The 27,982-nt window shown below is 40.6% G+C and overlaps 1 protein-coding gene across 3 annotated transcripts; it reads right to left on the minus strand.

Moving 5' to 3' along the window:
- On the minus strand, positions 1–27,982 carry Uap1 (UDP-N-acetylglucosamine pyrophosphorylase 1). 3 transcript variants are annotated; one of them, XM_051147813.1, is made up of 10 exons: positions 27,598–27,982; positions 20,825–21,029; positions 18,403–18,578; positions 16,579–16,751; positions 9,204–9,397; positions 8,630–8,770; positions 7,462–7,650; positions 5,906–5,953; positions 1,295–1,361; positions 1–237 (listed from the first exon to the last, which is right to left on the minus strand). In XM_051147813.1, the coding sequence occupies exons 1-10, from the start codon at positions 27,875–27,877 to the stop codon at positions 145–147; spliced, it is 1,566 nt and encodes a 521-aa protein (XP_051003770.1). In that variant the 5' UTR covers positions 27,878–27,982; the 3' UTR covers positions 1–144. The 3 variants fall into 3 exon arrangements, with proteins under 3 accessions (XP_051003770.1, XP_051003769.1, XP_051003771.1); XM_051147812.1 differs by having other exon boundaries at positions 5,906–5,956; positions 27,598–27,976; XM_051147814.1 differs by lacking the exon at positions 5,906–5,953.

Below are 27,982 nucleotides of genomic sequence, written 5' to 3' on the forward strand. Positions count from 1 at the left end.
GGGAAGTCTGTTGTTTATCAGATACCAGCAAGCAAAATGGAACTCTATTGATATCCACACTTCAGCCTTCCAGGAGGCCCCGCATGTTCACAGTTGGTCTATCAGAAGCAAAGGCTCCCTATATGGCTGAGCGCATGTTAGAACTCATACGCCATTTTTCACCAGCTCATGGACTCCATTCTCATCGATGATTAAAGGTGCATGGAACTCTTTATCTGCCACGTAGCCTTCTAGCCCCTAAAGGAAGGATTGAAATGAAGCATGTCAGAAAAGCCGCAGCCCTGGCCTGGAGGTTGTACTAAACACTTAAAAGCTAGTTGGAGAGGAAGAATTTAGAAGTCAAATATCCACCTCATATGCTTTGTAGACTAGACTTAATGGCTGATTTATGGAAGCATAAGACAAATACAAAAAAGAAAAAGAAAAATGTTCATTTCTTTCTTCTTGGTTTACACTGCTCTGTGGTTTGGGCTTTGGTGGTGGTGGTTTGGATATTTTTTTCCCCACTACTATGGATGAAACCCAATGCCTAGTGCGTATTAGGCAAGTGATTATAATGAAATTTCTACATTTAATAAGACGCTAGCCATTCACTTCACAATTACCAGTAAATACAGTTAATTTTCTAAGCAAGATGGCTATCTCTGCTGCTACAGCTGAACAGTAAGACACTCCAGGAAAATGTAGGTAACCAGGACATAGGAAACCTCAACTCCACAGGTCTGTAAGATTATCAGAGCTATGTGTATGAGCAAAGCAAAAAGATATCTAGAAAGAAAACTTACATTGCATTTAAAAAGCAGCCTGCTGATTATACTAAACCCTTATTTCATTTTTTAGATCATTAATATGTAGGCATTAGTGGTCGGGTGAAACAAACTAAAAGTTATAGACTTCTGTTAATGACAGGTAGTTCATTTATGGCATAGATGAAAGACACTGCAGAAATTCTCAAGAGCTCAGAACATACACAGCTTCTCTGCTTACTCCCTGGAGGAGCTCCTCAGGAGAATGCTGCACCTTCTCCAAAACACCCCATCTGCAACCCAGAGAAATACCAAATCCCTGCTTCCGTAAAGTTTATTTTAAACTGGGGAGTGATAAATAATACATATTCTGAGGGTGCTAAGTGCTTATTCAAAGTGCGTGTGCTGTGGCATGATCCATACATACGAGGTAATGATCACATCCTCCTCTTCAAACACTTATCACTTCTTGGTGGTACAAAAGCTAAGCTATTTGGAGATACACAGTACTTTGTAAAAGGACGGTGAGGAAAGTGAAGCAAACTTACTTCTCCAGCATAGGAGATGAGGGGAGAGATTTCACACTGGATTGGTACATCGTTGGCATCTTTCAAGCTGGGAAAAAATACATAGACATGTTAAAGACTCTGCTAGTATAAAAACACAGATGATAGCTTTCCTCTGAGAAGCTTGCAGGTAACAGAATTTTAGTTAAAGAACAGAGACCACCCTGAATCCTATTCCCCACTAAATCCCCTGAAGGTTAAAATATTCTCATGGTCAGATGCAAACCACCTGGGCAAGTACCTATAACTACCCTCAGCCCTCTCTGTGCTATCTTTTATATAATCTCCTTTCCAATTTCAGAAGCTCATTAAAGAGAAGTATTGATTAGACGTACACTATGTGCCAGGCCCACTGCTAGGTCTCTTGAATCCTTCACGTTTATTTTAATTCACACAAAACACAACCTTGCAAGTCAGATTCTGTTGACAAACATTCTAGACCTGCCCTGTCCACACAGTAGCCAAAGTGCTACTTAAACTGGAAATTTCAAATTTTACTTTCTTGGATGTAATAATCACATTTCAAGTGCTCAGGAGCCACAGTTAGGTAATAACCAAACTGAACAGCACAGTGAGAGAACATTTCATTCCTTGTTCCACCATTTCCTTGGACAAGATTTTCCTATACAATCTGAGTCTCCTGTATTAGCTCAGTTAATTTATTAATATGCCTCAAAATACCATGTTACCAAAAGTCCCTTTTTAAAGCACTAGGGCAGAAGGTACCAGAGAAAAGACAAAGGACAGACTCATAATTTGCCAGTTCTAGGTCACAATCTAACATTTTATAGACATTTTGGATTCTAGATTTCTAGATAATCTAACATAAGTCTATAAATAGTGTTTTCTTTGTTGTCAGTCCTTAGAGAGCTGCACTATTTGCTATCTCAAGAATCTTGCCAGTAGTAGGTTCAGAATGTTGTTCAGTTGGTAGACTGCTTGCCTACCATGCATGAGGCTCTGGGGTCAATCCCCAGCACTGCATAAAACATGGTGCTGGATGTTTGTAGTCCCAGCACTCAGGAGATGGAGACAGGAAGATCAGAAGTTCAAGGCCAGCCTTGCCTACATAGTGAGTTCAAAGCCAACCTGGACTACATAAGGGTGTAATAATGAGTCTTTATGGTAACCAGCAGTTCTCTAATTGGACGGACAGTCCATTTCGCAGGGAGTAAATAATAGTTGGTCCTGGGAATTTAGCCAGTCATCCAGGGTTAGCGAAGTCTCAGCCCTTGGAGGAGAGTCAACTCGCACCGTTTGACTAACCCAGCATCATTTCTCAGTCTAAACCTTCGTCCTTATCCTCACAGATTAGCACTGCTCTCACCCTCTCCAAAAACTCTCTTTACTACAAAAAGAAGCATTACAGAACACAACTGGTCACAATACAGAGAAAAAGTGATTACGAGTCGCCCTGCTCTAAATCCACCTACAATGCAACTCCTATAGCACAGGCCGTAGGAATACTTTAGAATAGGGGGCGGAAAATGTAATAGCCAGAGGCTCTGGAACACTACTGTGAGATTATGTCTCCTAGAAACGGCAACAAAGCTCCACCCATGAGACCTGAACAAGTACACCACCAATAGACAAGACCCCACCCCTACACAAAGAACTGCAGGCAACAAAGGAGGGGTGAGAGCAGGAGAAACGATCTTTCCCAAGGATGAGTCCTCTAATTGATTATCCAAATCCAAGTGGTCAGCCCTGAAACCATACAAGAAATATTAAACAGACTAGGATAGAGCAGACTATATTTACAAATAGGTATTTACATGTGTGTGTGTGTGTGTAAATTTAAATACGTATGTATAATACATATACATACATGCATGCATCCATATCATTCATACATACATACATACACACATACACACACATACATACATAAATACATACATACATTCATACATACATACATACATACATTCATACATACATACATACATACATTCATACATACATACATACATACATACAACAAGAGGCCATGATTCTGAGAGAAACCAAAGACAGATGGGGCATGTGGGAGGGATTGAAGGGAAGAAAGGAAAGAGGAAAATGATGTAATTATATTTTAATTTTTAAGAACTACAGTCCCTATGACTACAAAAACTATACCCACCCTCCAAGGTTTGGCACAAGTCCCAACATTCCCTCACCTCTTTATTCACTTCAGAGTGACTGCTCCTGTTTACAGATAAACTGAATGTAGTAGATGCCTAAAAATCCCAGTCTCCAAGAGTAAATATTACTTACGCTATATGGTTGCATTCTTATGACACGGGGTCTAGCTCTGACCCTCTGGGGAGGCTGTCAGACTAAAGCAAATGGGGAGACTGAAGGCCTATTACACTGGTGAGATGCACAGAGCCAGTTCAGCTAATGCTCTGAAGTATTCAGTCAGCATGATGAGAATGTGGATTTGAACCAAGAAACAAGTATATAGCTGGTCTGAATATGTAACTTCTGCTCTAGACCTGCCGTGACAGCCCGAGTCCAAATGGGAAGAAACCAAGAAAACGGACTTCAACAGGTAAGCTCTGAGGCCCTGAAGGAGGGGAGACAAAAGCGGTCCTCACCAGACAATCAGCTTACAGGCGAAACAGCCCAACCCAAACTGGCCCCTAATTCCCTCACCAAGCCACTGGTGGCTAATAGTAAGATGAAAAATAAAAATGTCACTTTTGCCAAGACTCCACATCCTTGCTTTTATTCTTCAGGGTATCTCCAAGCTATTTCTTACATAAAATATTTCCTTTTCATATTTCATTCTTTTTTAAATTTTTTATTATTGATGAGTGTGTGTGCAAGTGTATGCTTGTGTGTGCGTGCGTGCGTGTGTGTGTGTGTGTGTGTGTGTGTGTGTGTGTGTGTGTGTATGCGTGTGTGCACATGAGTAGGCTTGCCACGGAGAATATGTAGTGATCAAAGAACAACTCTGTGGAGTCCTTCAGGTAAGTTCTAGGAATCAGAACTTCAGATTTATGTGAATACAACAGAACAGAACATCAGACTTATGTGGCAAGTGCATTTACCCACTAAGCCATCTTGATAGCTTTTTTTTACATCTCATTTATAAGTAACCTTTTCAACTTTCTGTAGGCATCCTTTAGTATGAAGAATTTTAGTAGCAATTATTTATAAGTCAATGTCATTTGGTTTGATTATCCTACAAAAAGTCAGTGGAAGAAACAAAACAATTCTAAGACAAATAATCTTGTGGACCTTAACAAAAAAAAAAAAAAAATAGAAAAAATGTTGCTTATAGTGACATCATTAAAAACTCGCTTCATTTTGAAGGAAACAGCTATGGTTCAGTAAGAATGAAACTCAGAGTCAAAGCTGTATTTCTTAAATTATAAAAGTAGTTTGTCTACACACTAAAAATAATGGGTGAGTCAGAAGATGACAAAGGGCTCTATGGCCCAGGCTCCATGATGTAAGTGGCAACCGTTATCTCTGTGCAGCATGACAAGAGGAGGCACACGGATGGAAAGTGTCATCTGAGACAATTTCCACTTCCAGATGCTTTGCTCCAAACCTCATTCCCAAATTACCTGAAAAATCTTACATTTAAACTAAATCTAGTAACTTTTAAACATATTTATTTTTTAATTCATAGTTTATGTATACAGGCCATCTGTCTGCATGTATATCTGCACTGTATGCATGCCTGCCTCCCAGGGCCTAAGCAGGCCAGAAGAAGGTGTAAGATCTCCTGGAACTGGAGTTACAGACAGGTGTGAGCTGCCATGTAGGCACTGAGAATTGTACCTGGGTCCTCTGCAAGAACAATCAGTACTCTTAACCACTGAGCCATCACTTCAGTCCCTAAATCTAGGGCAGCAAAAACATCAGCTGACCTTTTAGCTATGAAGATAATGGCAAAAATATTATAAAAACCACAATTTAAAAAATATTGTTAGAAAGTTATGATTTTTTTAGCTATAAAATGGCCTGCTGATAAGGAAAAAAAAAATATGCTTTAGAATGAAAATAACAATACTGAAACCACAGTGACCCTAGCCACATATGGTGGTATATGGCCATAATCCCAGCACTTGGGAGCAAATGGGAGAATAGAGCTCCAGGCCAGCCTTGGATACAAAGACCCTTTCTCAAAACAAAGACAAAAAAGTGAGCAAATAAAAGATGTCTTCTCCATATCAGAAGCTGTAGAATGTCAGGAACAGTCAAACTCCATATTGAGAGCATATATATTCAACTCAGTAAAACCCACTGCAGAATGCTATTTCCATCTAGCTTATGCTACAAGGTCTAATGGGATCCAACTTTGTTCTCCCTGCCTGTAACCTGCCCTGGATCCCAACACCTGTAAACATCTTGCCAAGGGCCCCAACACCTACGCTCAGACTCTAAGAAAGCATGCTCCCCACTGCCTGCATGCACCGAGGTTCTGAGTTAGTCCACAGATACCTGCCACCAGGAAAGCAGTGCACCCACACACCAGAGCTTCAATCATCCTCCCTCCAGAAGCCCAGCAGACAGAACACTAAACTATGGTGCCAGTTAGTACAGAGAGAAGCACAGCCCCATCACCATGCACTGCAGGCAGGCTGGTATATTTACTTGTGATTGACATCAGCTGTGATGGTCTCTGACTTTCCATTTGTAGCACTGCTATGTAGGAATAAATAAACATTAATGGGAATGGAGACAAATAACAATAATGAAATGGAGCTGCAAAACAGACTTAAGCAAATGGTGTATCCTTATGGTAAATCATAAATGTGGTACTATAAGCAGTAAAAAAATTCAATTAAATTAAAAAACCAAACTCAATAATCAAAGATGAGCATGAGAATAATGTCCATGTCACAGAACAAGCTTGTTGACAAGGCAGAGCATGCTGTAAGTGGCCTTGAACTAAAACACAATCTAGCACTGTTCCTTCCAGTAGAATCTGTCATGGGACAGTGCACTCCACTGCCCAGTGGCCCAATGTTTGAGGCTTTCCAGCACTTTGGTGCATGTAGTCAGAATATTGCCTCTTAAAAACAAAAATTAGCCAGGCATGGTGGCACAGGGCTTTAATCCCAGCACTCGGGAGGCAGAGGCAGGTGTATTGCTGTGAGTTCGAGGCCAGCCTGGTCTACAAAATGAGTCGAGGACAGCCAAGGCTATACAGAGAGACCCTGTCTCAAAAAAAAAAAAAAAAAATTAAGCCAGATAGTGGTGGCGCACACCTTTAATCCCATCACTCTGAAGGCAGAGGCAGGCAGATCTCTGTGAATTCAAGGCCAGCCTTGTTTACAAAGTGAGTTCAGGAATAGCCAGGGCTACCCAAAGAAGCTCTGTCTCAAAAACAAACAAACAAAAAAGGAAAAAAAAAAATTAAATGGTAAGATAATTTATCTAAGTGTACAAACACAAAAGATTTAGAAAGTGACATTCTAGGTGCCAGTAAGTTTTGTTGTTTGTTTTTGTTTTTGGAGACAGAGTTTGTACAGCCTTAGCTGCCCTGGACTAGACTAAGCTGGCCTCAAACTCAGAGATCTGCCTGCCTTTGCCTCCTTGAGTACTGGGATTATAGGCATGAATCACATGCCTGATGCCTGCCAAGTTATAAAGGACTTAGGTTAAAAGTGCTTTATCTGAAATTTGAATAGCACCAAGTGCCTTTTTTCTTATCCTATAAAACCCAAAACATTTCTGAGGTCTGAGATTCAGGGAATGCTACTGGTGTTCCCTTCCCTTCATGCATCTTCTCTAATGCCATGGAAAGAGCTCGTCCAGACAGCCTGTGGCTGAGGAAGCTCTTGGTGGGCCTCGTAAACAGACACACGGCAGCAGAAGCAGCTCTGTGTTTAAGGACCTTGCCGGTAGTACAGTGTGTTGCTAATGGCTTTAGTCACATGACACACCAATAGAAATGATTTCATTAACACAATGAAGATGTTTCAAAGCAAAACCCAAGAGCTCTTCACGAGCTTTCTCTTAAAGAGAAGTGAAGCTGGTGTTCTCTTCATAATGGGCAAAGCTATGGTCACTTTACATCAGTGGCTCCTCACACAATGATACTTTAAAAATAAACGAACAATGAAACAAGATCTTGGGATACATGAGACAGGAGAGAAATAAGTTCAAAACAGTCCATACATATAAAAGCAAAGACAGTAACTTACCGGGGGATGGCTGGGAGGCGAGAGCCATTTTCGTCTATGAAGTGTCCCCCAGCATTGAGGACCCAGCAGTGATGGAGGGACATCAAAGCTTGCCTGGCAGTGGTCGGGTTGTCCTTTCCATTCTGACTGTCTGCGTTCTTGAGCGGGGAGAACTCATCTTCTCGCAACACTTCATACACCACAAACTTCCTAGAGTGCAGCCACAGGGAGTCCATTCACAAGACATTAAACTATGCACACAGCCGCCGCCCCTCCCAGCATACCTAAGACTTTGGGACTCAAAAGATTTGACAAGGTTTCTTCAGCCAATTTCAAGTGATCATAAATAATGCTTAGTACTAACCCAAAAAGAAACACAACTTTCTTCTCCATTGCAAATGGAGTGACACACCACTCACTTTAGATGAGAAAGAAAAAATATTTAATGTGCAAAGATGACATTACTATGTTTTGAGAGGGGCAGAGAAAAGGGGCATTAGTAGAGCATGTGGGAGGCAGGCAGACTCACACTCATCATCCAAACACTCAGAAGGTAGAGGCAGAAAGACCAGGAATTCGAGCACATCCTAGCTACAGAGCCTGGCCCACAGGAGACCCTGTCTGAAAACAACAAACAGAATAAAAAGGGGAAGGAAAGGAAGGCCCGAGGCTGTGTAAGAATGAGGTTATACAACCAGCCTGCTCTCATTTTCCCACTCAGAGTCCGAAGAGCTCACTGCACATGTCAACTAATTATACTAATCTCTTTAGTCTCTCACTAAGCCGGGCATGACTTTAATGCCAGCACTCGGGAGGCAGAGGCAAGCAGACCTCTGAGCTCAAGGCCAGCCTGGTCAACAAAGTCCAGGGCACCCAAGGCTACACAAAGAGACCCTGTCTTGAAAACCCAAAATATAAAAGCAAACGGCTTTAACAACTTTGCAAAAGACCTAGATAGTGACAACTGACTTTTTCCTTTTTTTTTAAATTGTACTTCCAGGCAAATCAGACCACACACCTGGAGTGGTGGCTTTAGACTGGAGAATTACAATGAATCTAGACTCTCTGATCAAGACGTCTGGCTGAAACAGACATTACCAAGTGAGCCCTGAGCACAGCTTCTTGGCTAACAGTAGAAAGCAGCATTTCAACGCATATATTGATCTTACTGGTGCTAGTCAAAGCATACTTTGCAAACTGGAAGATGTCAAAGACAAATTTTTCCATCTTTATTCCATTTGGCTTGTCCGGCTTAATTAAGTGCCCCTGGGAATCCACATATGGAATCTTCTTTTGAGCCACATGGTGCTGCAACTGAGGTTCATAAACACTAAGAAATAGAGGAGGAAAAACATAAGTGTATCAACAAGCAACACTGAGATTTTCAGAGTTAAGAGCATTTATTTTCAGGTCATGTGTAAATATCATATAATTAGATTCCTCCTAGAAATTTTAAATAATGATTTCTGTATTAAACAAAACAAAACAAAAAACCTAGATGTGGCAGCATCCCGCCCCCCCTCCCCCCGCCCCCAGTCCTAGCACTTGGAAGCAGGAGGATTACCCAGGGAAAGTTCCTGCCCAGGTACAGCACTTAATACAGCTTATGAAAGCAGTCACAATGTGAGGAGGTTTCCCTCTGAGAACACTGATCCTCAAGAGTTCTGTCGAGTGGGACTTAGGGTCCTACCTAGCTCCCTAAATGATTCAGTTTCTAAATAACAAATCAATAACAAAAGTTTGGGTCCCTCTTTTGTTCATACTTGACAACATCTCTCAGGAATGGTACAGTGAAGAAATGATTGGCAATGTTCCCAGCGTTGAACAGCAGCCGTCCATCCAAGCTTCGCTTCTGAGCCGTTGCCAGAGAAATCTCACTGTATTCTACCACCTGGTACACTCCGTCCACCCGGCAAACCACTCCAACTGGTTCCGTGGGATTCGTTTTCTCTACCACCTGCCCATCAGAAAAAACAACAGTAAAGGAAGAAATTAAATTACAGGCTCTTTTGGAAACATGACATATGAAAGGCTATCTTTACATCTTGCTTACGTCATCTTTAAAGTTCAATCCAAGAGAGGGCTTGAGCTTTTAAAAATAACTATATACTTTGACAGGCTTTTTTCTAACAAGAAATGAGAGACAGCGTGCCTTTCCTACTTATCATAAACCAAACCAGAGCAAAAACACCACTACCATCTGGGCATGGTGGTGACACAAGCCTGTAATCCCAGCAGTCAGGGAGGCAGAGCCTGATATTCAAAGCTAGTCTAGGACAGTCAAGGCTACACAGAGAAACCTTGTCTTGAAAAAAAAAAACAAAAAACAAAAAGAAAAAAACAAAAAAAATCCCCACTAACAACATTCAGCCAGAAGAAACCAGACAGGAAACAACTAGATGAAGAATCAATTTTCCCTAATACGTTAATTTCTAATTTAACTTATCCTTAAGCACATTTGAGTACTTAGAAAATAAATTAAATTCTCTGAGAATCCTAACACAAAAGATGAAAGGAAGGCATTCTCTATCTCTTTCTTTAAACTGCTCAGATCACTGCTTCATTTGAATTGTTTCTTGAATTTTCAATGATTAAGTGTTTTCCTTATTTTTCAGAAACCTAGATAAGAAATAGGAAAGCTAAAGCAGGTAGGTCACTTAACCAGAAGACTCCACTCAAACTTATCTGTTTCATGCTGAATTCCAACTCAAGTGTGAGAGTCTGGGACTTCAAATTTTATGAAAACCAGTGATTTGCTCATTTAATACTGAATGGCTCTGGACTGACAAGGGAAATAGGGAAAGAGTGCCCATCAAATCTGAGGGTGGCCAGGAGGTGGTGGAGCATACCTTTAATCCCAACACTCTGGAGGCAGAGGCAGGTGGATCTCTGAGTTTGAGGCCTGCCTGGTCTACAGAGTGAGTTCCAAGACAGCCAAGGCTATAGAGAAACCTTGTCCTGAAACACACACACAGATCTATTTACATTGCTCATATTTAATCTATACACAAAGGATTTGTTTCTATAATTAACGATATGTACATAGTATAAGAAACAAAATTACAAAAGAAAGTGTGGCAAATGCATAATATTGGAAGTTAGTTTTATTATAAAGAAAATTCTATGAATAAAACTAAGAGATCTAAGCGAGGCACAATGATGCATGCCTGTGATCCCAACACTCGCGGAGGCTGAGGTAGGCGCATTGACAAAGTAAGTACAGGACAGCCAAGGCTACACAAAGAAACCCAGTCACAAAAATATAAAAAAAAAGCCAGGTGTGATGGCACACGCCTTTAATCCCAGCATTCCAGCGGCAGAGGCAGGCAGATCTCTCTGTTAGTTCAAGGCCAGCCTGGTCTACAAAGTGAGTCCAGGACAGCCAGGGCTGTTACAGAGAGAAACATTGTCTTGAAAAACAAAAAAATCAAAACAAACAAACAAAATCAAAAAAGAGAAAAAAAAAATCTTAAAAGAGCTGATCAATAGTTTATAATGTTCTGAAAAGCAGGAATCCAAACAAAATAATAATACAATTAATTGTGATCACTTCACAAAATGATAACCATTAGTAATGGTTCCTAAATTTTGTAAACTACCTCATTCTTGAAGTTTGTCACTCCATAAAAGAATATTTAATGCATAAAGATGGAGAAAGAAGTTACAAAGTACTACAAAGAAATTTACTATCATACTACGAATCACTCCCTCATTAGACTGTGCCAAAATACAACACCTACACAACTCATTGAACATGGAGACGTCAAGCTGGTACCTATGTAGGGTCTTTACCCTTCTGGTCCAGTCTCTGATACAGAAAGGAACTCTGCACTCCAAAGGATAAATACAAACACCAAGCCAGCCACAGACCCCTTTTTGTAATGATGTACTACATACAAGATATGTTAGAGCAATGGTGGCCCAGAACTTGTGGGAATAACCAACCAATATCTGATTTGACCTAAGGGCCCACTCCATGAGATAGAACCCATATCCAATACTAGCTCAGAGACCTAGGATAAAGCAAATACTGGTCTAAAAAACATAGTGGTGAAATTACTCCTAATGACAGCTGCTATACCCATAAATCAGTGCCTTGTTCTATCATCATCAGAGAGGCTTCCTTCTGCAGCAGACAGGAATGAATATAGAGACCTGCAGCCAAACACAATGCAGAAATGAGAGACCTTGGGACAGTCAGCCCCAAATGGGATGTCCCCATCAAATCTCTCCTCTCAGAGCTCAGGGAACCCCATGGAAGAGGAAGCAAAAGGAGTGTAAGCGCCAGAGAGGCTTCAACAAGAAAACAAGGCTGTCAAAATCAACATGAGCAAAGCTTACACGTACTCAAGACACTAAAGCAGAATGGACAGGGTCTGCCCTGGGTCTCTGTGGCTTCCGGATTAGGGGTTTAATGGATTCCTGAGTGTGCAAACAAGTGCACTGCTGATCTTTGTGCCTTCTCTTAAGCTCCCTTCCTTCTGTTGGTCTGTCTTGTCCAACTTCCATGTGAAAGTTGTTTTATTTTATTGTATCTTGTTATATTTATTTTTTAAAAATGAGTGAATGGATGATAAATGAATAAAAACCTAGCTACCAGGGAAAAGGTTAACAACTGACCTGTCTTTAGACCTGCTGGGAGAGGGGAAGTCAGTTTTCTCCCGTGGACTGACACTGGGCATGTCAAGCACTATGGGGTTGATACTCACGTTCAGTGGATGAACTTATCATGGACTTCATATTTTTTGTGTGCTTTTTATTAGCTTAGAATTCAATGTTTTGTTTTGCTTTGTTCTTTTTGGGTAATGTCTCGTTTTGGTTTCTTGATTTTTAGGGGGCTTGCTGTATTGGGTTTTCTTTATTTATTTTTGAGAAAGTACTTAAAGTTGGGTGAGGGAAGAGGATCTGGAAGGACTTGGGGGAAAGGGCAAGAACATGATCAAAATATACTTAAATCTAAATAATAAAAATGTGTCAAATATATTTAATAACTTAATTGCCATATATATTTATGGCTAGCCAATTGGCACATATCTGTAATCCCAGCCGCTGGAAAGCAGAGGTGAACTTAAGTCCCAAAAAACAAAGCTAAGGGGAGAGAAACATTTGCTAACGAACATTTGTAACAAACTTAAATATGTCAATCTAGTCTTGGCTTGGTTCCCTCTGCATTACCTATTCACTTAATGATTATAATCTTAAATGTCACACCTAAGACTAAGTGTTAAGTCTGCAGAAGAAAACCACAGCTGGACCTCAGCTGCAGCCACAGGTAACAGAGAAATTAACACTCATGTCTCTGTGTAAACAGAGCACGCACGAGACAGCACACCAGTTTCCAGTTTCAGAGCTGCCAGCACACAGCAATTCTCCAGATGGGCTTGTGGAGTGGAAGTGAGAGAGTAAAAGCTGGGAAACACAAATCCTGCCCTGCTTCTGCAGGCTAACAACCTTCATCTGGACCTGAATGAAGAGCATCAGTATCTGGGATCAAAGGGGCTGGCCAGATCATCTCTGGTCTGTAGTCTTTACATTGACACTGAAGCTTACAGCAGTAAAGATCAAGTTTCTGTTTCAAAAAGAAGAGTGACACCAGGTGGAACAAGGACAGAAATGCACAGTTTTGTCTTGGTGGATTTTAAGTTTGCTAGCTACTAACATTTCCATATGCTATCTCCATTACAATTCAGTAGCCATGCCAGGAGGTGGTGGCGCAGGCCTGTAATCCCAGTACTCAGGGAGGCAGAGGCAGGCGATGACTGTGAGTTCGAGACCAGACTGGTCTACAAAGTGAGTCCAGGACAGCCAAGGCTGTGCCTTTTCATTCGAAAAGGTAATGTCTTATGAAAACTAACTATTAATAAGCTGTTCAGAAAGATAGGAGATAAAAGTTGGTATTTAGTTACCTACAAATCTTACTAGATATTAATTTACTTGACCATAGAGCAGGTTTATTTAGTACGTCTTCAAAGGAATAGATTGATAACTGTAAGAAGAGAGAGAGAGATGGTCTTCACACTCTTCAGAGATCCACAGAATATGGCACTTAATGATAAAGGGCTTTTCTGACAGAGACATCTGTTCCGGAGGCACCTCCAGTTTACATCAATGAAGATGAGGGCATCAAGAGACGAGGGTGACAGAACTGCTCTTATCTCTACTGCTGATGACTGACTGCCCACTATGATCCAGAAAAGTTGACTGTGCAGCTTTGCAGAGACTAGGTGGACCAGACCTTCAAAATTCCTGTTTCACAAAGCAATTTGTTGGATGTTTTGGGCCGATAAGGCTGAAGACTGATTGCCCCAAAAATAGAGAGAATCCGGTGACTGTCCTAGCGGTCTCCAGCCGGGCTGGAGAGATGACTCAGAGGTTAAAAGTACTGACTGCTCTTCTAAAGGTCCTGAGTTCAATTCCCAGCAACCACAGGGTGGCTCACAACCATCTACAATGAAATCTGGTGCCCTCTTCTGGCCTGCAGGTGTTACATGCAGGCAGAACACTGTATACATAATAAATAAATAAATCTTGAAAAAAAGAAAAAAAGAAAAGAAACAGAGCCAACGTGTGTGTGTAATTTAAAAACATTTCAATAGCTATTAAAACACATAGTACATGCTATCAAGTATTAGATTAGACAGATGCTTTAAACAGATAAACTAAATCAATCATTCTCTTTAGAGTGAGAGTCTTATGTTGGACATGGTGGCTCATGCCTATAATTGCAGCCCCTTAGGAAGCTGAAGCAAGAGGACTGCCATGAGTTCCAAGTCTAGGTCAACAGCAACACCCTGTCTCAAGAAAGAGGAAGTCTTATTAATGGACCCAACACTGAACTCTCAAAACCTGCTTTGCTAAATTTAGGGCTTCAGTTTCTGAATGTGACTTTTTATTATATTTTTAGACTAATGTGGTGAGGAAAGTTTTTATAACAGAAAATTTCTAACCAAGATTATGATGTGTCTCTTGAAGTCTCATATTTAACAGACATTTCAAGTTCATATATAGTCTAGGTTTCGACTTTTACATCAAAGTCACACAAGCATTCTACATCCTCACAACTGAATGGCCTCACATTTATATTTAAAGATGTGTCCATTTTGGCATGATCTTGGCATGAGCTTTGAAGGAGAGATGTTTTACTTAGCCAGTTTCCTCGTTTATTCTCATTGCAATTTGAAATGCTTGATTTTTTTCAGCTTATTGTTCCATTTTTAAATTATTATGTGTTTATATGATACAGTACAATTCAATGAACATATACACACACACATATATGTAATGATCAAATCGGGATCATTAACATTTCTACCTCTACATTATTACTTTATGGCCACCCCAGTTAGAATGAATATAATCAAGAAAAAGAAAAGCTGCCAGTGAGGATATGAAGAAAAGGCAATTTCTCTTAAAAAGACTTACTTGTCTTGTGTTTGTGGATGTTGTGCCTGCACGTATATATGTAGTAGCCACAGAGGCCGAGAGAGCATGGGATCCTCAGGAACTGGAGTCACAGACAGCTGTGAACGGCTTTGTGGACACTGAGAACTGAACCCAAGTTCCTCTGGAAGAGCAGCAAGTGCTCATAACCACAGGCTATCTCTCCAAGCCTTAGAAAAGGAAACGCTTACCTACTGTTGGTGGGTATATAGAGTCTACACAGACACTATACAAAGCAATATGAAATCCTCATAAGAATAAAAAATATGTTCATCTGTGATCCAACTATCCCACTACTGGGTACTGAAGTCAGCATATCAAGGATATTCCTCTGTCCCTGTGTCACCACTGCACTGCTGACAACAGCTAAACTTTGGATCAGCCTAGAAACTTTTCAGTAGATAAATAAAGCAACACACACACACACACACACACACACACACACACACACACACACACTATTAGTAAAACATACACAAGAATAAAAAGTCTCCTATGGTTTGTATCAAAACAGATGGCTCTGCCAGACATTATGCTAAGTCTGTGTTATTTCTTGGCCACCTTCCCAGTTTACTCTAAATCTTGCAGTCACTTCATCAGATGTCTCCACATCAGTCTCCACAGGACCTGGCGTGACTATGTTATTCATTATTTGTTGAGAACGGAAGCCTTTAAAATCCTTCAGAAAAATCAGTGTTTATACCAATATTTTTAAATTTTCTAAAATGTTAAGGTCTCTTCTGACTCTTTTATTTCTACCCTTATTATCTTACACACAGACACACACACACACACTCCAACTATTTAAGAATATTACTATACATAACATTACCTCCCTCCATCCAAATATCAGTGTTATAGTCATTCAGTAGTAATTGATTATCTTTAAGTACTATAAATAATACAAATTATCATATGATAAAAATTACGAATAATATTACCTTATTCGTAATCTCCACATTCTATCTTATTCACAAAAAATCATGAACCCCTCGTTAGATGCCTTACTGAAGTCTACACCTGCTATTTCTACCACACTCCCCTTCCCAGCTACCCGAGGAGCTCGAACACGACTTGATATTAATGACCCATCACAGATCACAGGTGTAACGATGGCCATCACTCACCGTCTCAACGATTTGCATGTCACCCTCTATATTTATTTATTTATTGGTTTTTCGAGACAGGGTTTCTCTGTGTAGCCTTGGCTGTCCTGGACTCACTCTGTAGACCAGGCTGGCCTTGAACTCACAGTGATCTGCCTGCCTCTGCCTCCGGAGTGCTGGGGTCAAAGGCGTGCGCCACTACGCCCAGAGTTATTTTAAATTCTTACTTGTGACAAGTCTGCATTACTTTTAGAACCAAGTGTTATCAAGTAAAGAAAAAAAAAAATGGAATGGTTCAGATACTCTAGAGGCATGAATGGTTCTAAATTAATCAGATCACCTCAAAAAGATTGATAGAGGAGGCTGAAGAGATGGCTCAGTAGTTAAGAGCAGTGGTTGCTCTTCCAGAGGACCTGGGTTCCATTCCCAGCACCCACATAGCAGCTCACAACTGTCTGTAACTCCAGTTCCAGGGGATCTGATACCAATGTACATAAAATAAAATAAAATAAAATAAATAAAATAAAATAAAATAAGAAAGACTGACAGAGAAAGGTCATTCAAAGGCTCAGCATAGCTGGGAAGACATTACCTTTGCCCCACAATCTGCTCCCTTCTTAATGCAGAAGCCAATGAAGCGGGGGTCTGCCACTTTTACCAGGATGTTGTCCACACAATAGACATGGATACTCCAGATGCCTCTGTATTCCATGTCCTCCACAATGTTCTGGGCTGCAAGAGCCCGGTAGAGGCCGCCATTCCCATCTGGAAAATAAAACAACCTACTAGTAGCATACCATGATCCACTGTGAAGGCAACTAGACTGTTTAACATTTACAGACTGGCGTGCTTTTCCCCAAAAAATAAAACTGAATAAGCACCAAAAGTTCAGGTGTCAAAAGTACATAGCTTTGAAGTCTCCTTAGCATAATTATGCACAGAATAACATCATTTGTGTAAATCCAGGAAACTCAAAACAATAATTTAGCCTATAATATAGAGTACAATATAACACTAAGCAATGATTATTTCATACCATTTAAGTTTTATTAATATTTATAATTTAGATCAGCCTTGTATCTATAGCCCAAATAGACTTACCCATCTCAAAATAAAAATACTTCAGCATTTTATACTGATTCATTTGTTCAGAAGCCAGACTTATATGAAAATCTACTGAGATTTAAGCTAAATATAAGTAAAAGCTCTTCTCATTTTCTTTTTTTTTTTTTAATATTTTATTTCATTTTAATTTATGTCCGTTGGTATGGGAGCATCAGATCTTGGAGTTACAGACAGTTGTGAGCTGCCATGTGGGTACTGGGAATTGAACCCAGGTCCTTTGGAAGAGCTGGCAGTGCTCTTAACCACTGAGCCATCTCTCCAGCCCGCTCTTCTCATTTTCATTGCTGTCTTAATATATTTTTACCAGCAATCTTAACCATTCCTTAAACAATAATGAAAAATTAGACAACTTCCCAAGAAGGAAGGAAGGAAGAAAGGAGGGAAGGAAGGAGAAAAGAAGGCACTAAAGAAATGTAGGCACAAGGAATGCAGTTCAGTTGGTAGAGTACATGCCTAGCATGCATGAAGCCCTGGGTTTGATTTCCTGCACCTGGTCAAGAGAGTGTGGTGGTCCACACCTGTAATCCCAGCACTTAGAAAGTAGAGGAGGAGGATCAGGAATTTAAGGTCCCTTCAGGTACATAGTGAGTTTCAGACCAGCCTGGGTTACGTGAGACATTGCCTCAAAACAAACGAACAAACAAACAATAACATTCTTTTGCAAACAGGAATCCAGATGCAATGTAGGCCCACACATAACAACAGTCTCTGTTTTATTGTACATTCTTTTCAGACTTTCCTCCAAGTACGTACTCAAATAGATGAAGGTTTATCGCTCTCCAGGTCCATGTGTGTAGGTATACAAGCACTACACTGTCCAGTTCCAATAAATGCCATCAGCAAACTGTAATGTGCATATCCTAACAGTAAACGTACAACCCAGGGTCTCTACTCACACTGTCTACAGTTCTGCGTTACACTTTTAATGTACGAAGAGTTCTCTTTGCCATTTCATGTCTCTGTAAGAATTAAAGCCACTTGTAAATTATCATTCAGCCTCTCACCGCTTTGTTGTGCTGTCGCTGTTCATTTTTCAGGGCTAGCATGTGAACTCAGAGCCTTGAGCATCTCAGGCAAGCAATGTAGCACTGACGGACATCATCAGCCAAGGCCCCTACTTACTATATAGCTCAACTTTTTAAATCAATGTAAATTTGAATGAAAACATTTTAAAGGAGAAAAACTTGGTATTTTTAATATTCAAGCCACCACATTAAAAAGAAAATCAAAAGTTAATTATTTGCTCCACCTCTATCAAATAAATTACCATTAAATGAGGATGATTACAAACCTGGAGCCATAGAGACTTTGTTTTTCTCTTCCAAGATAATTTTCCCATCAAAACTCATAGCGGGCAGCATTCCCTGCTGAAAAAAGACCACGTTCTCCTTTTTTAAACCAAAGTATTTGTGCTTTGTGAAGAACTCCTTCGTCGACTCCATTGTCCTACCGCTGGTCATTATATACCTGACAAAAGAAAAGTCCATTTCCTAAGCAACAAGTTTGTAAGAATTAGGGCAAAAGAATGTGCATCTGTTTCCCGAGCTACAGAGACTCTGCGAGAACATGGGCTTCTCATTTGACTCGCTTCATCTTGTTTCTGGATCAAACACACTAATTAGCTGTTATATTTCTTCCAACAATGTTAGCAACCCTTATGCACAAAATCAGCCTCTGACAATATCAAGCCTGTCCCAGCAGCAGAGAACTTATATCTAGAGGCATACGTAAGCATTTAGAACTCTGTGGCGGTATCTGCTAAAAGTAAACCTTGTACTCTAAATAGAGGGAAAAGGTAACAGCAATGCAGGCTAATATTCTCTTATGGTTCACACTAAAGCTATTTCAGAGTCTGAAATAGACCCAGATTCTGCTCAGCACCCAGTTATAATCACAGAAGTAAAATTATACATTCTGTTGCCACAAAACTTTAATTCAGGATCTTGAGAGATGGCTCAGCAGTTAAGACCACTGAATGCTCTTCCAGAGGACACTGTCTGATTCCCAGCATCCACATGGATGCTCTTCTGGTCTCCTGGGCATCAGGCACACGTAAGGGTTCTCATACGTACATATATGCGTACATGTATATCACTTATACATGCATAAAAAGTAAAACAAATCTTTTATTTTTAAAAAATTGAATTCATGATAGAATGGCAAAGGACAAAAAAAAAAAAATCCAATCTAAAACTACACTTAGAAACTATAATGGCTCAGGGCCAGGCTATAAGCTACAAAGAAGTTGGGATTTTTGTTTCAGTTAGTGACTTAGCACTCGGAAACAGTAAATCAACTAATAATCACTTAATAAATCAGCTGATGAAGAACAGGGCTGGAGAGATGAGATGGCTCACAGGTCCTTACTATTACAGAAGACTCTGGTTTGGTTTCCTCTTGGTAGTTAACAACCACTGTAACTCCATTTCTAGAGAATCTGAGGCCCTCTTCTGGCCTCTGCAAGCACTTTAAGCATGTAGGGCAGACATACAAAAAGGCAGAACACCCATACATAAAACAAAAATAAGTAAATTGATGAAGAAAATAGCATGATTTCCTACCATGGTAAATATGTTTGCTAAACAAATCGTTCTTGGCATTTTGATCTTTGAAATGAGCTGAGCCACAATTCTTTTATACAAATAAAATAAAAGGTGGGAAACTGCTCTGCATATGAACTGAAACAGAACACCAAAAAAAAAACAGAGGGGAGAGAAGAAAACCCAACATGACAGTAGAAACCAGGGCTGTAAATAACATGCTGAGTGCACAGAACACAGATGTCCCTCAAAACACCCGGGGAATCAAGATGGGGAAAAAAAAAAGAGTTCACAGCATCCTAGTATTTATATGGAAAAGAACTTGAATATCTTGGAAATTTATTCCCAAAACCATGTCTTCAAAGGAATCAGAGTGCCACTGAGCAGCACGGATAAGACCTGAAGCCCCAGAGAGGGAGAAATCTCCCAGAGGAAGACAGTCTTTTCTGATGGGGTACAGGCTGTTGCTGGGAGACAGAAAACCAGCAGTTTTGGTTGGTCATATGGGACTGAAGTCATGAGATCAAGGCCCTGAGGGATGCCAAATGCACAGCTGGTTCCCCCTCAAAACATGCTACCTTCCAAAACCAATCTGGGAAAGCGATCAGAGAGCTGAAGGGGGTAATGTGAAAGCCCATGCGGAACTGCCTGAGTGTCACTCTTAGCGGTGACCAAGACTGAGGTCCTACATGCAGCATTCTAGTAAAGGCTGAGAAAACAAGTATGACCCATAGCAGAAGTCACAATAGCTTTCACCTCTGGGGTGTGTGTGGAAGAGGTTGGGGAGGGGAGTAAGAAGCAGGTAACCTGGTATTTAAGGACCAGATTTGCTAGACTGAAAAATGCCTACTGGGTACCCAGAACAGACCCATAGCATCTTATCATGAAATTTCAGACACTATAAAGAAGCCCCAAATGCTTGAGAGAGGAAATGAGAAAATGGATTAGTAATCAGAACGACACTGGATACCTGGCAGCAATGCCAGAAACAATAAAGCCCCACCTTAGGATTATCAGGGCATCAATCAGTCTGAAGTCCATTCAGATAGGTAGCTATAACATGTATTATTCAACACATAAGGAATTACACTTCCACAGAAGAGCACTGGAAACAGTAAGTGTATATGCATTTGGACATTATAGAGCAGATGTTTCAGCATGAGGCTGGCTTACCATGGGATGATGCACTTGCTGCCATAGTGTTTTTCAGCTAACAGCTGAAGCTTCAGAATGCGTTCTGCTTGAATCTGAAACAGCGTCTTGTGAGAAGGCAAGCCAACGTCATACATGCCCTTGGGATATGAGACTCCAAGTCGTGTCCCCTGCCCACCAGCTAGAAGAAGAACTGCCACTTTGTTCTGAGCAATCTGGGATAGTCCTGAAAAAGAAAATACTTGTATCACAAAACCTCCATAATACAACACACAGAATTAAGTTTAGGCAACCCACTCAAATACCCAAAAACTAGTGAGAGACTTCATGACCATTTTTAAATAGTTTTCTAGGGCTGGAGCCCTGGCTCAGCTGTTAACAGCTACTTGTCCAGAGGACCAAAGTTCAGTTACCAGGTGACTCACAACTGCCCCATAACACAAACTTCAACTCCAAAGGGGCTCCAATGCCTCTGGCCCCCATGGGCACGTGCAAACACACAAGCACACACACAATTTTTAAATAGATTTTTTTAATTCAAAAGAATTTATCTTGTTTCTATTTAACAACCACTATTATAATGAATTATAAATATAATCCATATGTATTGTGATTTAAAAAGTTTTCCATGGACTAGAGAGATGACTCAGTAGTAAGAGAATTTGCTCTGCATGCAAGAGAGACTGAACTCAAATTCCTAGCATGTACATGAAACGCTGGGCATGACTGCATGCCTGTAGCCCCAGCACTGGAGAAAGGAGACAGATGGATGCCAAGAGCTCACTGGCTAACCAGCCTAACAGAAAAGCTGAGCTTCAGAAAGGGACCCTGTCTGAAAGAAATAAGGTGGAGAGCATTAGCAGAAAACAGCTGGATGACCTGACCTCTGCATGTGCATGTACAGAGTCACATATGTATGTGCATACACCATACACATATGAAATACATACACACAAAGGGTTTCTGTATTCTTTATGATCTTGAATCTAGCTTATGAGTGGACAGAGAAAACTGAAAAGAGAAAAAGCGGTCTTTAGAGAATCAAGCCCAGGACAATTCAAAGCTCAATGCAGTTCATGCAATTCACAGAATCCAATGCTGGGTTCGCTGCTGAAGAGATCAGTAATGCTTAATTGCTTGCATATAGCAGTAAAATTAGTATCTATCTTAGAATAACAAATAACAGCACTGGAAATTAAGTAGGCAAATAAAACTTAGTGACTTTTTCTAGGTATAAAGCAAGAGTACATTATTTCAAATTATATGGCACTAGCATATATTTAATATAGGCGGCACTGGGGAAAAAAAAAGCTAACTAACCATAAATGCACTTGGCCAAGTAGCAGTTAGGAAACTATGAATGTTTCATATCCTAAAGTTGGCTGAGTATGGTCCTGCACTTGTAACCCCAGCACTTGGAAGCAAAAGCAGGAGTTCAAGACCAGCTTAATCTTCACAGCAAAACCTTGTTTCAAATTAAGCATATAGACATGCAGACACACATACACACATGAAAAGTCTGAAAATTCATATCCATTTATCCTCCTTTTCACCTCTTCATAATAGGACCCAAGAGTTAAGACTTTTCTTACAGGTAGTATTTTAACACAGAGAGAAAAACAAAACAAAACAAAAACAAAAAGAAATAAGCCAGAGTGAGGCAGTTCCAGGTCTAGAGAACATCTCTCTTTGGAGATCCACAAACTATGAGTCCAGAAAGTTCTGAGCACTCTTCCTTGATAACATTACAAGAAACAGAGCAGTTTATAGTGGCCTGTGAAAGGTCAAATACTTCCTGGATAACTTCCTGGTTGGACCAGTTCCTCCTCTGTGCTTTAACTTGGACAGGTGCCTAAAACAAGGAAGGTCTCACAGGTGCTTCTGAAAGCAGAGCACGACAGGACTTGCATTTAAGTTGTGGATACTCAGGACAAGTCCAGTGGCATCAACAGGTGAAACAACTAGGAGAAAGCTGGTCAGAAGAAACACTAAGACACGGGAGGTTTGTCTGCCTTGGTTTTTTAGACAAGCTCTCACATAGCTCATGCTGGCCTCAAACTCCCCACACAGCCAAGAATGGACTTGAACTTCTGATCCTCCTGCCTGCACACCATGCATTGGGACTATAGGCATGTACCACCATGCCCACCTTAAGTCATTAAGTTTTAATCACATTACAACTGAAACTGTCTCCCAAAATGTTAAGCACAATAAGTAGACTAGTCAAGGATATCTCTATCTGAACTCATTTTATAAACTAACACAAAAAAGCAGCAGGGCATGGCAGTCCACACCTTTAACCCCAGCTCTCAGGGAGAGGGAGGCAGAGGCACTGGATCGCTGAGTTTGAGGCCAGTGTGCTCTTCAAAGCAAGTCCAGGACAACGAAGGCTACACAGAGAAATCCTGTCTCAAATAACAAAATCAAAAACAAACAAAAAACCAAGAATGCATTGTGATTAGTGTAGGTTAGAGAGATATATTTGGCATTGTATACATATTTAAAATCATATATTGAACTATGATGATAATAGCGTGATATCAGGATTTACCTTAAAGTACAGCAACAAAGAAGAAAAAGAACAAAAGGAAGGATACATGAAGCAAAAAGTCACTAACATATGTACATAGGCATTCACTATAACATATTTGTCTCAAAATATTTGTTCATAATATACTTGGACTGTTTCATAATAAACCTATATAAAGTTCTGCGCAATGATACAGAATGGCGTACGTGTGGAAGTAAAAGGAAATACTATAAAACAGTAGTAATGGCTATTTTTCCCTGGATTATGGGATGGCAGAAATTTGTATTTTTTTTCCTTTGACATTTTTAGGATTTTCTAATTTAAGATAAGTATTACTACTTTCAAAATAAAATAAATCTATGAAAACATCACTATACTAGATTTAAGAAAAATTAGGGGAAATAATGCTATGAGTGCATTTCTTCTCCACAAGACACTTAGAAAGCGAAGAAACACCACACAGGTGTTGGGGATGGTGGGGTGCTGACCCAGCACATACAAGGCCAGCATCCATTCCTAGCACCTCTATAATTCTTAGGAAAGTGTCTCATGGACAAGAAAAAGGGTAACACTGAATAGTCATCAGTGTAAGTGGGAATTAACTTGTATTTTACGAAATACACATTTTCAAATAATGGATGATAGTTTATAGTACACAATCATATTCTCAAAGTTTCTAATTGCTTTTCTTTCAAGATCTCAACAGTTCCCAGTTGCTCTTGTGTAGCCACAAGCCTTAAAGTAAGATCTCTCTTCAACAAGGAGATTATATATTAACCCCTAAGAAATAATTTTCTGCCCTTGGTTTCAAATGTTCATTATCATTTCAATAAACATTCTGAAACTACTACACAATACTTTTCCACCATCGTGAATAAAACAAAATTGCCTTGAAAGAGTTACTCCTCAGAGCATATGAAATGCAATGCTATAGTCTTCACCATGGCACTCTCCCGATTAGTAACTGCAGACATGTTCCATCACTGTGAGTAAACACACACACACACACACACACACACACACACACATAAACACACACACACACACACACACAAACTGCTGGCTAAGTGAGAAGGATATACAATCGGTTACAAAATCCCCTCCACCCTACTGTTAAGCCACAGATAAATACTGTTTGCTGAAACTGAGCCAAAAGGAAGTTTGCTTTACTCCCTCTTGGGCCACACTTGGTTCTAACAACTGTGGATTATACTTTAAATGAAAAAACATTAATGCAGATTAGTTCTACAGAGTCCATTAAAAGCTAAAGAAGACTTCAAAGGAGGCCTGCATGTTGCTTATAGCCATTATACAAGATTCCTTAGGTGTTAATGCTAAGACTCCACCCTCCTCAAGCACTAAGGAGAAACATGGCCACTGGGCAAACAGAGGGAAGAAGCCCATGGGACTTTTGGTTTGGAGGAGTGGACTTTTTGAAGCCTGGAGCAGGAAAGCAGGATTAGTGATTTCAAAGTCAGTATAAGTTACCATGGCACCAAACTCTCCGTTCACACGGGTTCAACTGAAAGTCATCCTCTTAGTGGCCCTGCCCAATTCTCAGTCAGAAGCTAGGTTAGCCATGGCTCTCAGTAAGACACTAGGTTAGCCATGGCTCTCAGTAAGAGGCTAGGTTAGCCATGGCTCTCAGTCAGAGGCTAGGTTAGCCTTGGCTCTCAGTCAGAGGCTAGGTTAGCCATGGCTCTCAGTAAGAGGCTAGGTTAGCCATGGCTCTCAGTAAGAGGCTAGGTTAGCTTGGCTCTCAGTAAGAGGCTAGGTTAGCCATGGCTCTCAGTCAGAGGCTAGGTTAGCCACGGCTCTCAGTCAGAGGCTAGGTTAGCCATGGCTCTCAGTCAGAGGCTAGGTTAGCCATGGCTCTCAGTCAGAGGCTGGGTTAGCCATGTCTTTCTTGGCAAAAGGCTAGGTCAATCATGTGTTAGCATTTCAGATCTGATAGGCATGCTCTGAATGAACAACCAATCTTAACCAAATTGCTCTTTAACCTTTGAATCCTTTTGAATAAAGTCTCATATAATGATTAAATACACAAAATAGAAGGAAATAGAACTACTGTGACGGATGTGAGAGAGACCTTCCCAGTTATAACACAGTTATAACACAGTTCCCTGTGGGAACGCCCTGGGGCTCTTTGGAACACAACTTAAAAATCAATAAATCTTACTGCCTAGAGGAAGATAAAGGTACAGAGAATATCAGTGACACCAGTTATCTTCCCTTTTTTCATAGAGTGAGAGACTGGTGTCAGCAAATGAAAAACAAAACAGCTACCAACATAAAGTTGTAGCTATGACAGTATTCACATTTAGGAAGGAAAACATGTATACAACTAGGTAATATAAGAAAATAAAAATAGATCTGATACTGCTTTAGGCAATTTCTGATTATGCGTGACATGAGTTTCTTTAAGGCCTCATTTGCTCACTTAGTTAAGAAAACGAGGCGGAAATTTAACAAGTGTAGGCAAACAAAGATTGTGCTAGCCTGTCTTCACTGTCAACCTGACTACGTGTAGAATCACCTAGGAGACTGGTGAGGCACATTTCTGGGTACATCTGAGAAGGTATTTCCAGAGAGGATGAAATAAAGGAAAAGAAGGCCCACTGTGCATGAGAGTGACACCATCCTATGGTGGGAGACCCAGCAGAATACAAGGGACAGGAAGGAGCCGCGGAGCACTGCCATTCTTCTTTCTTTACTTCTAGGTCCACCATGATGCAAACTGCTCTGCTCCACCAAGCCTTCTATTTCTTCCTCTAAACTGATTTATCTGGGATTTCATCAGAGCTTTGCAAAAGCAACTAATGAACAGGCTTAGGGTACAATATTTATCAAACTTTTTATTTACAGATGATTACTAGATTACAAAAACCAAGTTTTCAGCTCTACCAAAAAGCTATAGTTGAGCTATTCTGCCATTCTCAACAGTATAAATTAGTACTAGACATGAGAATAAATTATAGTATATCCTTTGAACAAGAAATCTTTGGGCAAATTCAACACATAATATTGATGTATAACTGCCAATTTTCCTTTTAAATGATGACAATCAGGGCATGGGCTTCTCTCCAAAAGCGTATGACATAATCAGGCTAACAAATGTCAACAGCTATTATTAAAGGTAGAGTCAAATGCAAGCATAAACAACTAATTCCAACTTTGGACAATGAAGAAAGCATTGAAAATAGCAAATGTGGTGAATCTTAAAGAACGAGTGTAAGGAAGCTGGGTGATGGCTCAGTTGTCTAGAGCACCGACTTGCTCTTACGGAGGTCCTGAGTTCAATTCCCAGCACTTACATAGTAACTCACAACACCTGTAACTTCAGTATCAGGGGATCTGACACCCTCTTCTGGCCCCTTTGGGCACTGCACACATGTTCAGGCACACATGAAAGCGAAACACTCACACATACAGAATTTCTAAGAAAAAAAAAAATGTTAAAAAAGAATTATTGTAAGAGTTTGGCCTGTAACCATGAATACCAGGAGACTGAGAGAGAAGGGCTAGGAACTCAAAGCCTTCCTGCCCTTCGTGGTAAGCTTAAACCAGCAGGCACCTGAGACCCCGTCTAGGTGTGGCTCAGTGGCAGAATGCTTTCCTAGCACGTGGAAGGCGCTGGATTCGGTCTCTAGTACCTCTCAGACTGTCAGTCTGAGAATATCAGTCCACAGCAGCAGAACCACAGCCTGCACAGTTCCATGACCTTCAAGGTGACCCAATGAGCAAAAAGAAAAGGCACAGGCCAGAGCAAGCTAAAGGCAAACATAAACACAGGACGAAGTGCATAATAGAATACCTAGGCAAGGTAAATTATTTGCCTCAGCTAAAACATGTGCAGCAATAGGAATGGGGAGTAACACAGAAGAAAACAAAACTGGAAATACAGGTGTGGGACAGTCTAAGCAGGGTCTCAGATGAAAGCAGCTTAAATTGGAACATTAACTTGTGCCACAAAATTTCAGGGAAAGTAACCTAGCAAATGTATAGAATTTAAAGACAAAAAGAGACCGAGGCCAAATAAAGACTAGCTTGAGAAGAACTTTGAAACCAGGCCATGAATAATTCAAACAGAACACAGATCTGCAATGACAGGAACTGCAGCTTTCTTATTAAGACCGTTTGTCATTTGCTAGTGGGTCACCAAGTCTCTAGTATGATGGGTACAGTGCTAGCAACGTCATCAGCCACTTGAATAACTTCAGCATCTCTCATAGTACACTGTGAGGCATGAGCGTGTGCTCCGTACCTTCACTTTCCCAGGCCTGCAGCTGGTCTTGATCTCTCGTAGAGCTGCCCAAAACCTCTCGAGGCACAGGCTCCATTCGTGCATCCACCTTTTCTTGGTGAGATGACTGATCAAATCCTCCCATGGCCTTCTGGAAAAATGAATTCAGCTCTTCAAAGTTCATGGCCTGCAGCTCCGTATAAAGTTCTACCTGCTGGGTTTCTTCCAGCTCATTCCAGAACTGCAGCAGGTGTTCTTGCCCAGCTCTGGACAGCCTGAGTTTGAGGTCGTTAAGATTCATAGTGCTCTGGTAGTGAAGCTCTGTGAAAACAGGGCTGTGGGGCTGTGAACCAAAGGGAGAAAAGGAATTAACAAGAGGCAGAAGTCCAACTCTGAACCTGAGGGG

Source organism: Acomys russatus, chromosome 6 (assembly GCF_903995435.1).
Source record: "Acomys russatus chromosome 6, mAcoRus1.1, whole genome shotgun sequence".
Classification (NCBI taxonomy): domain Eukaryota; kingdom Metazoa; phylum Chordata; class Mammalia; order Rodentia; family Muridae; genus Acomys; species Acomys russatus.

What these genes read in the sequence shown, in the direction of transcription:
- Uap1 (XM_051147812.1), bottom strand. Translation starts at nt 27,877, where the DNA reads ATGAATCTTAACGACCTCAAACTCAGGCTGTCCAGAGCTGGGCAAGAA. An exon ending in GAGCAGATTGTGGGGCAAAG is followed by an intron (nt 9,398 to 16,578) that starts GTAATGTCTTCC and finishes TCTGATGGGCAG; the next exon opens with GTGGTAGAGAAAACGAATCC. An exon ending in CGCCTCCCAGCCATCCCCCG is followed by an intron (nt 5,957 to 7,461) that starts GTAAGTTACTGT and finishes ATTCCTACATAG; the next exon opens with CAGTGCTACAAATGGAAAGT.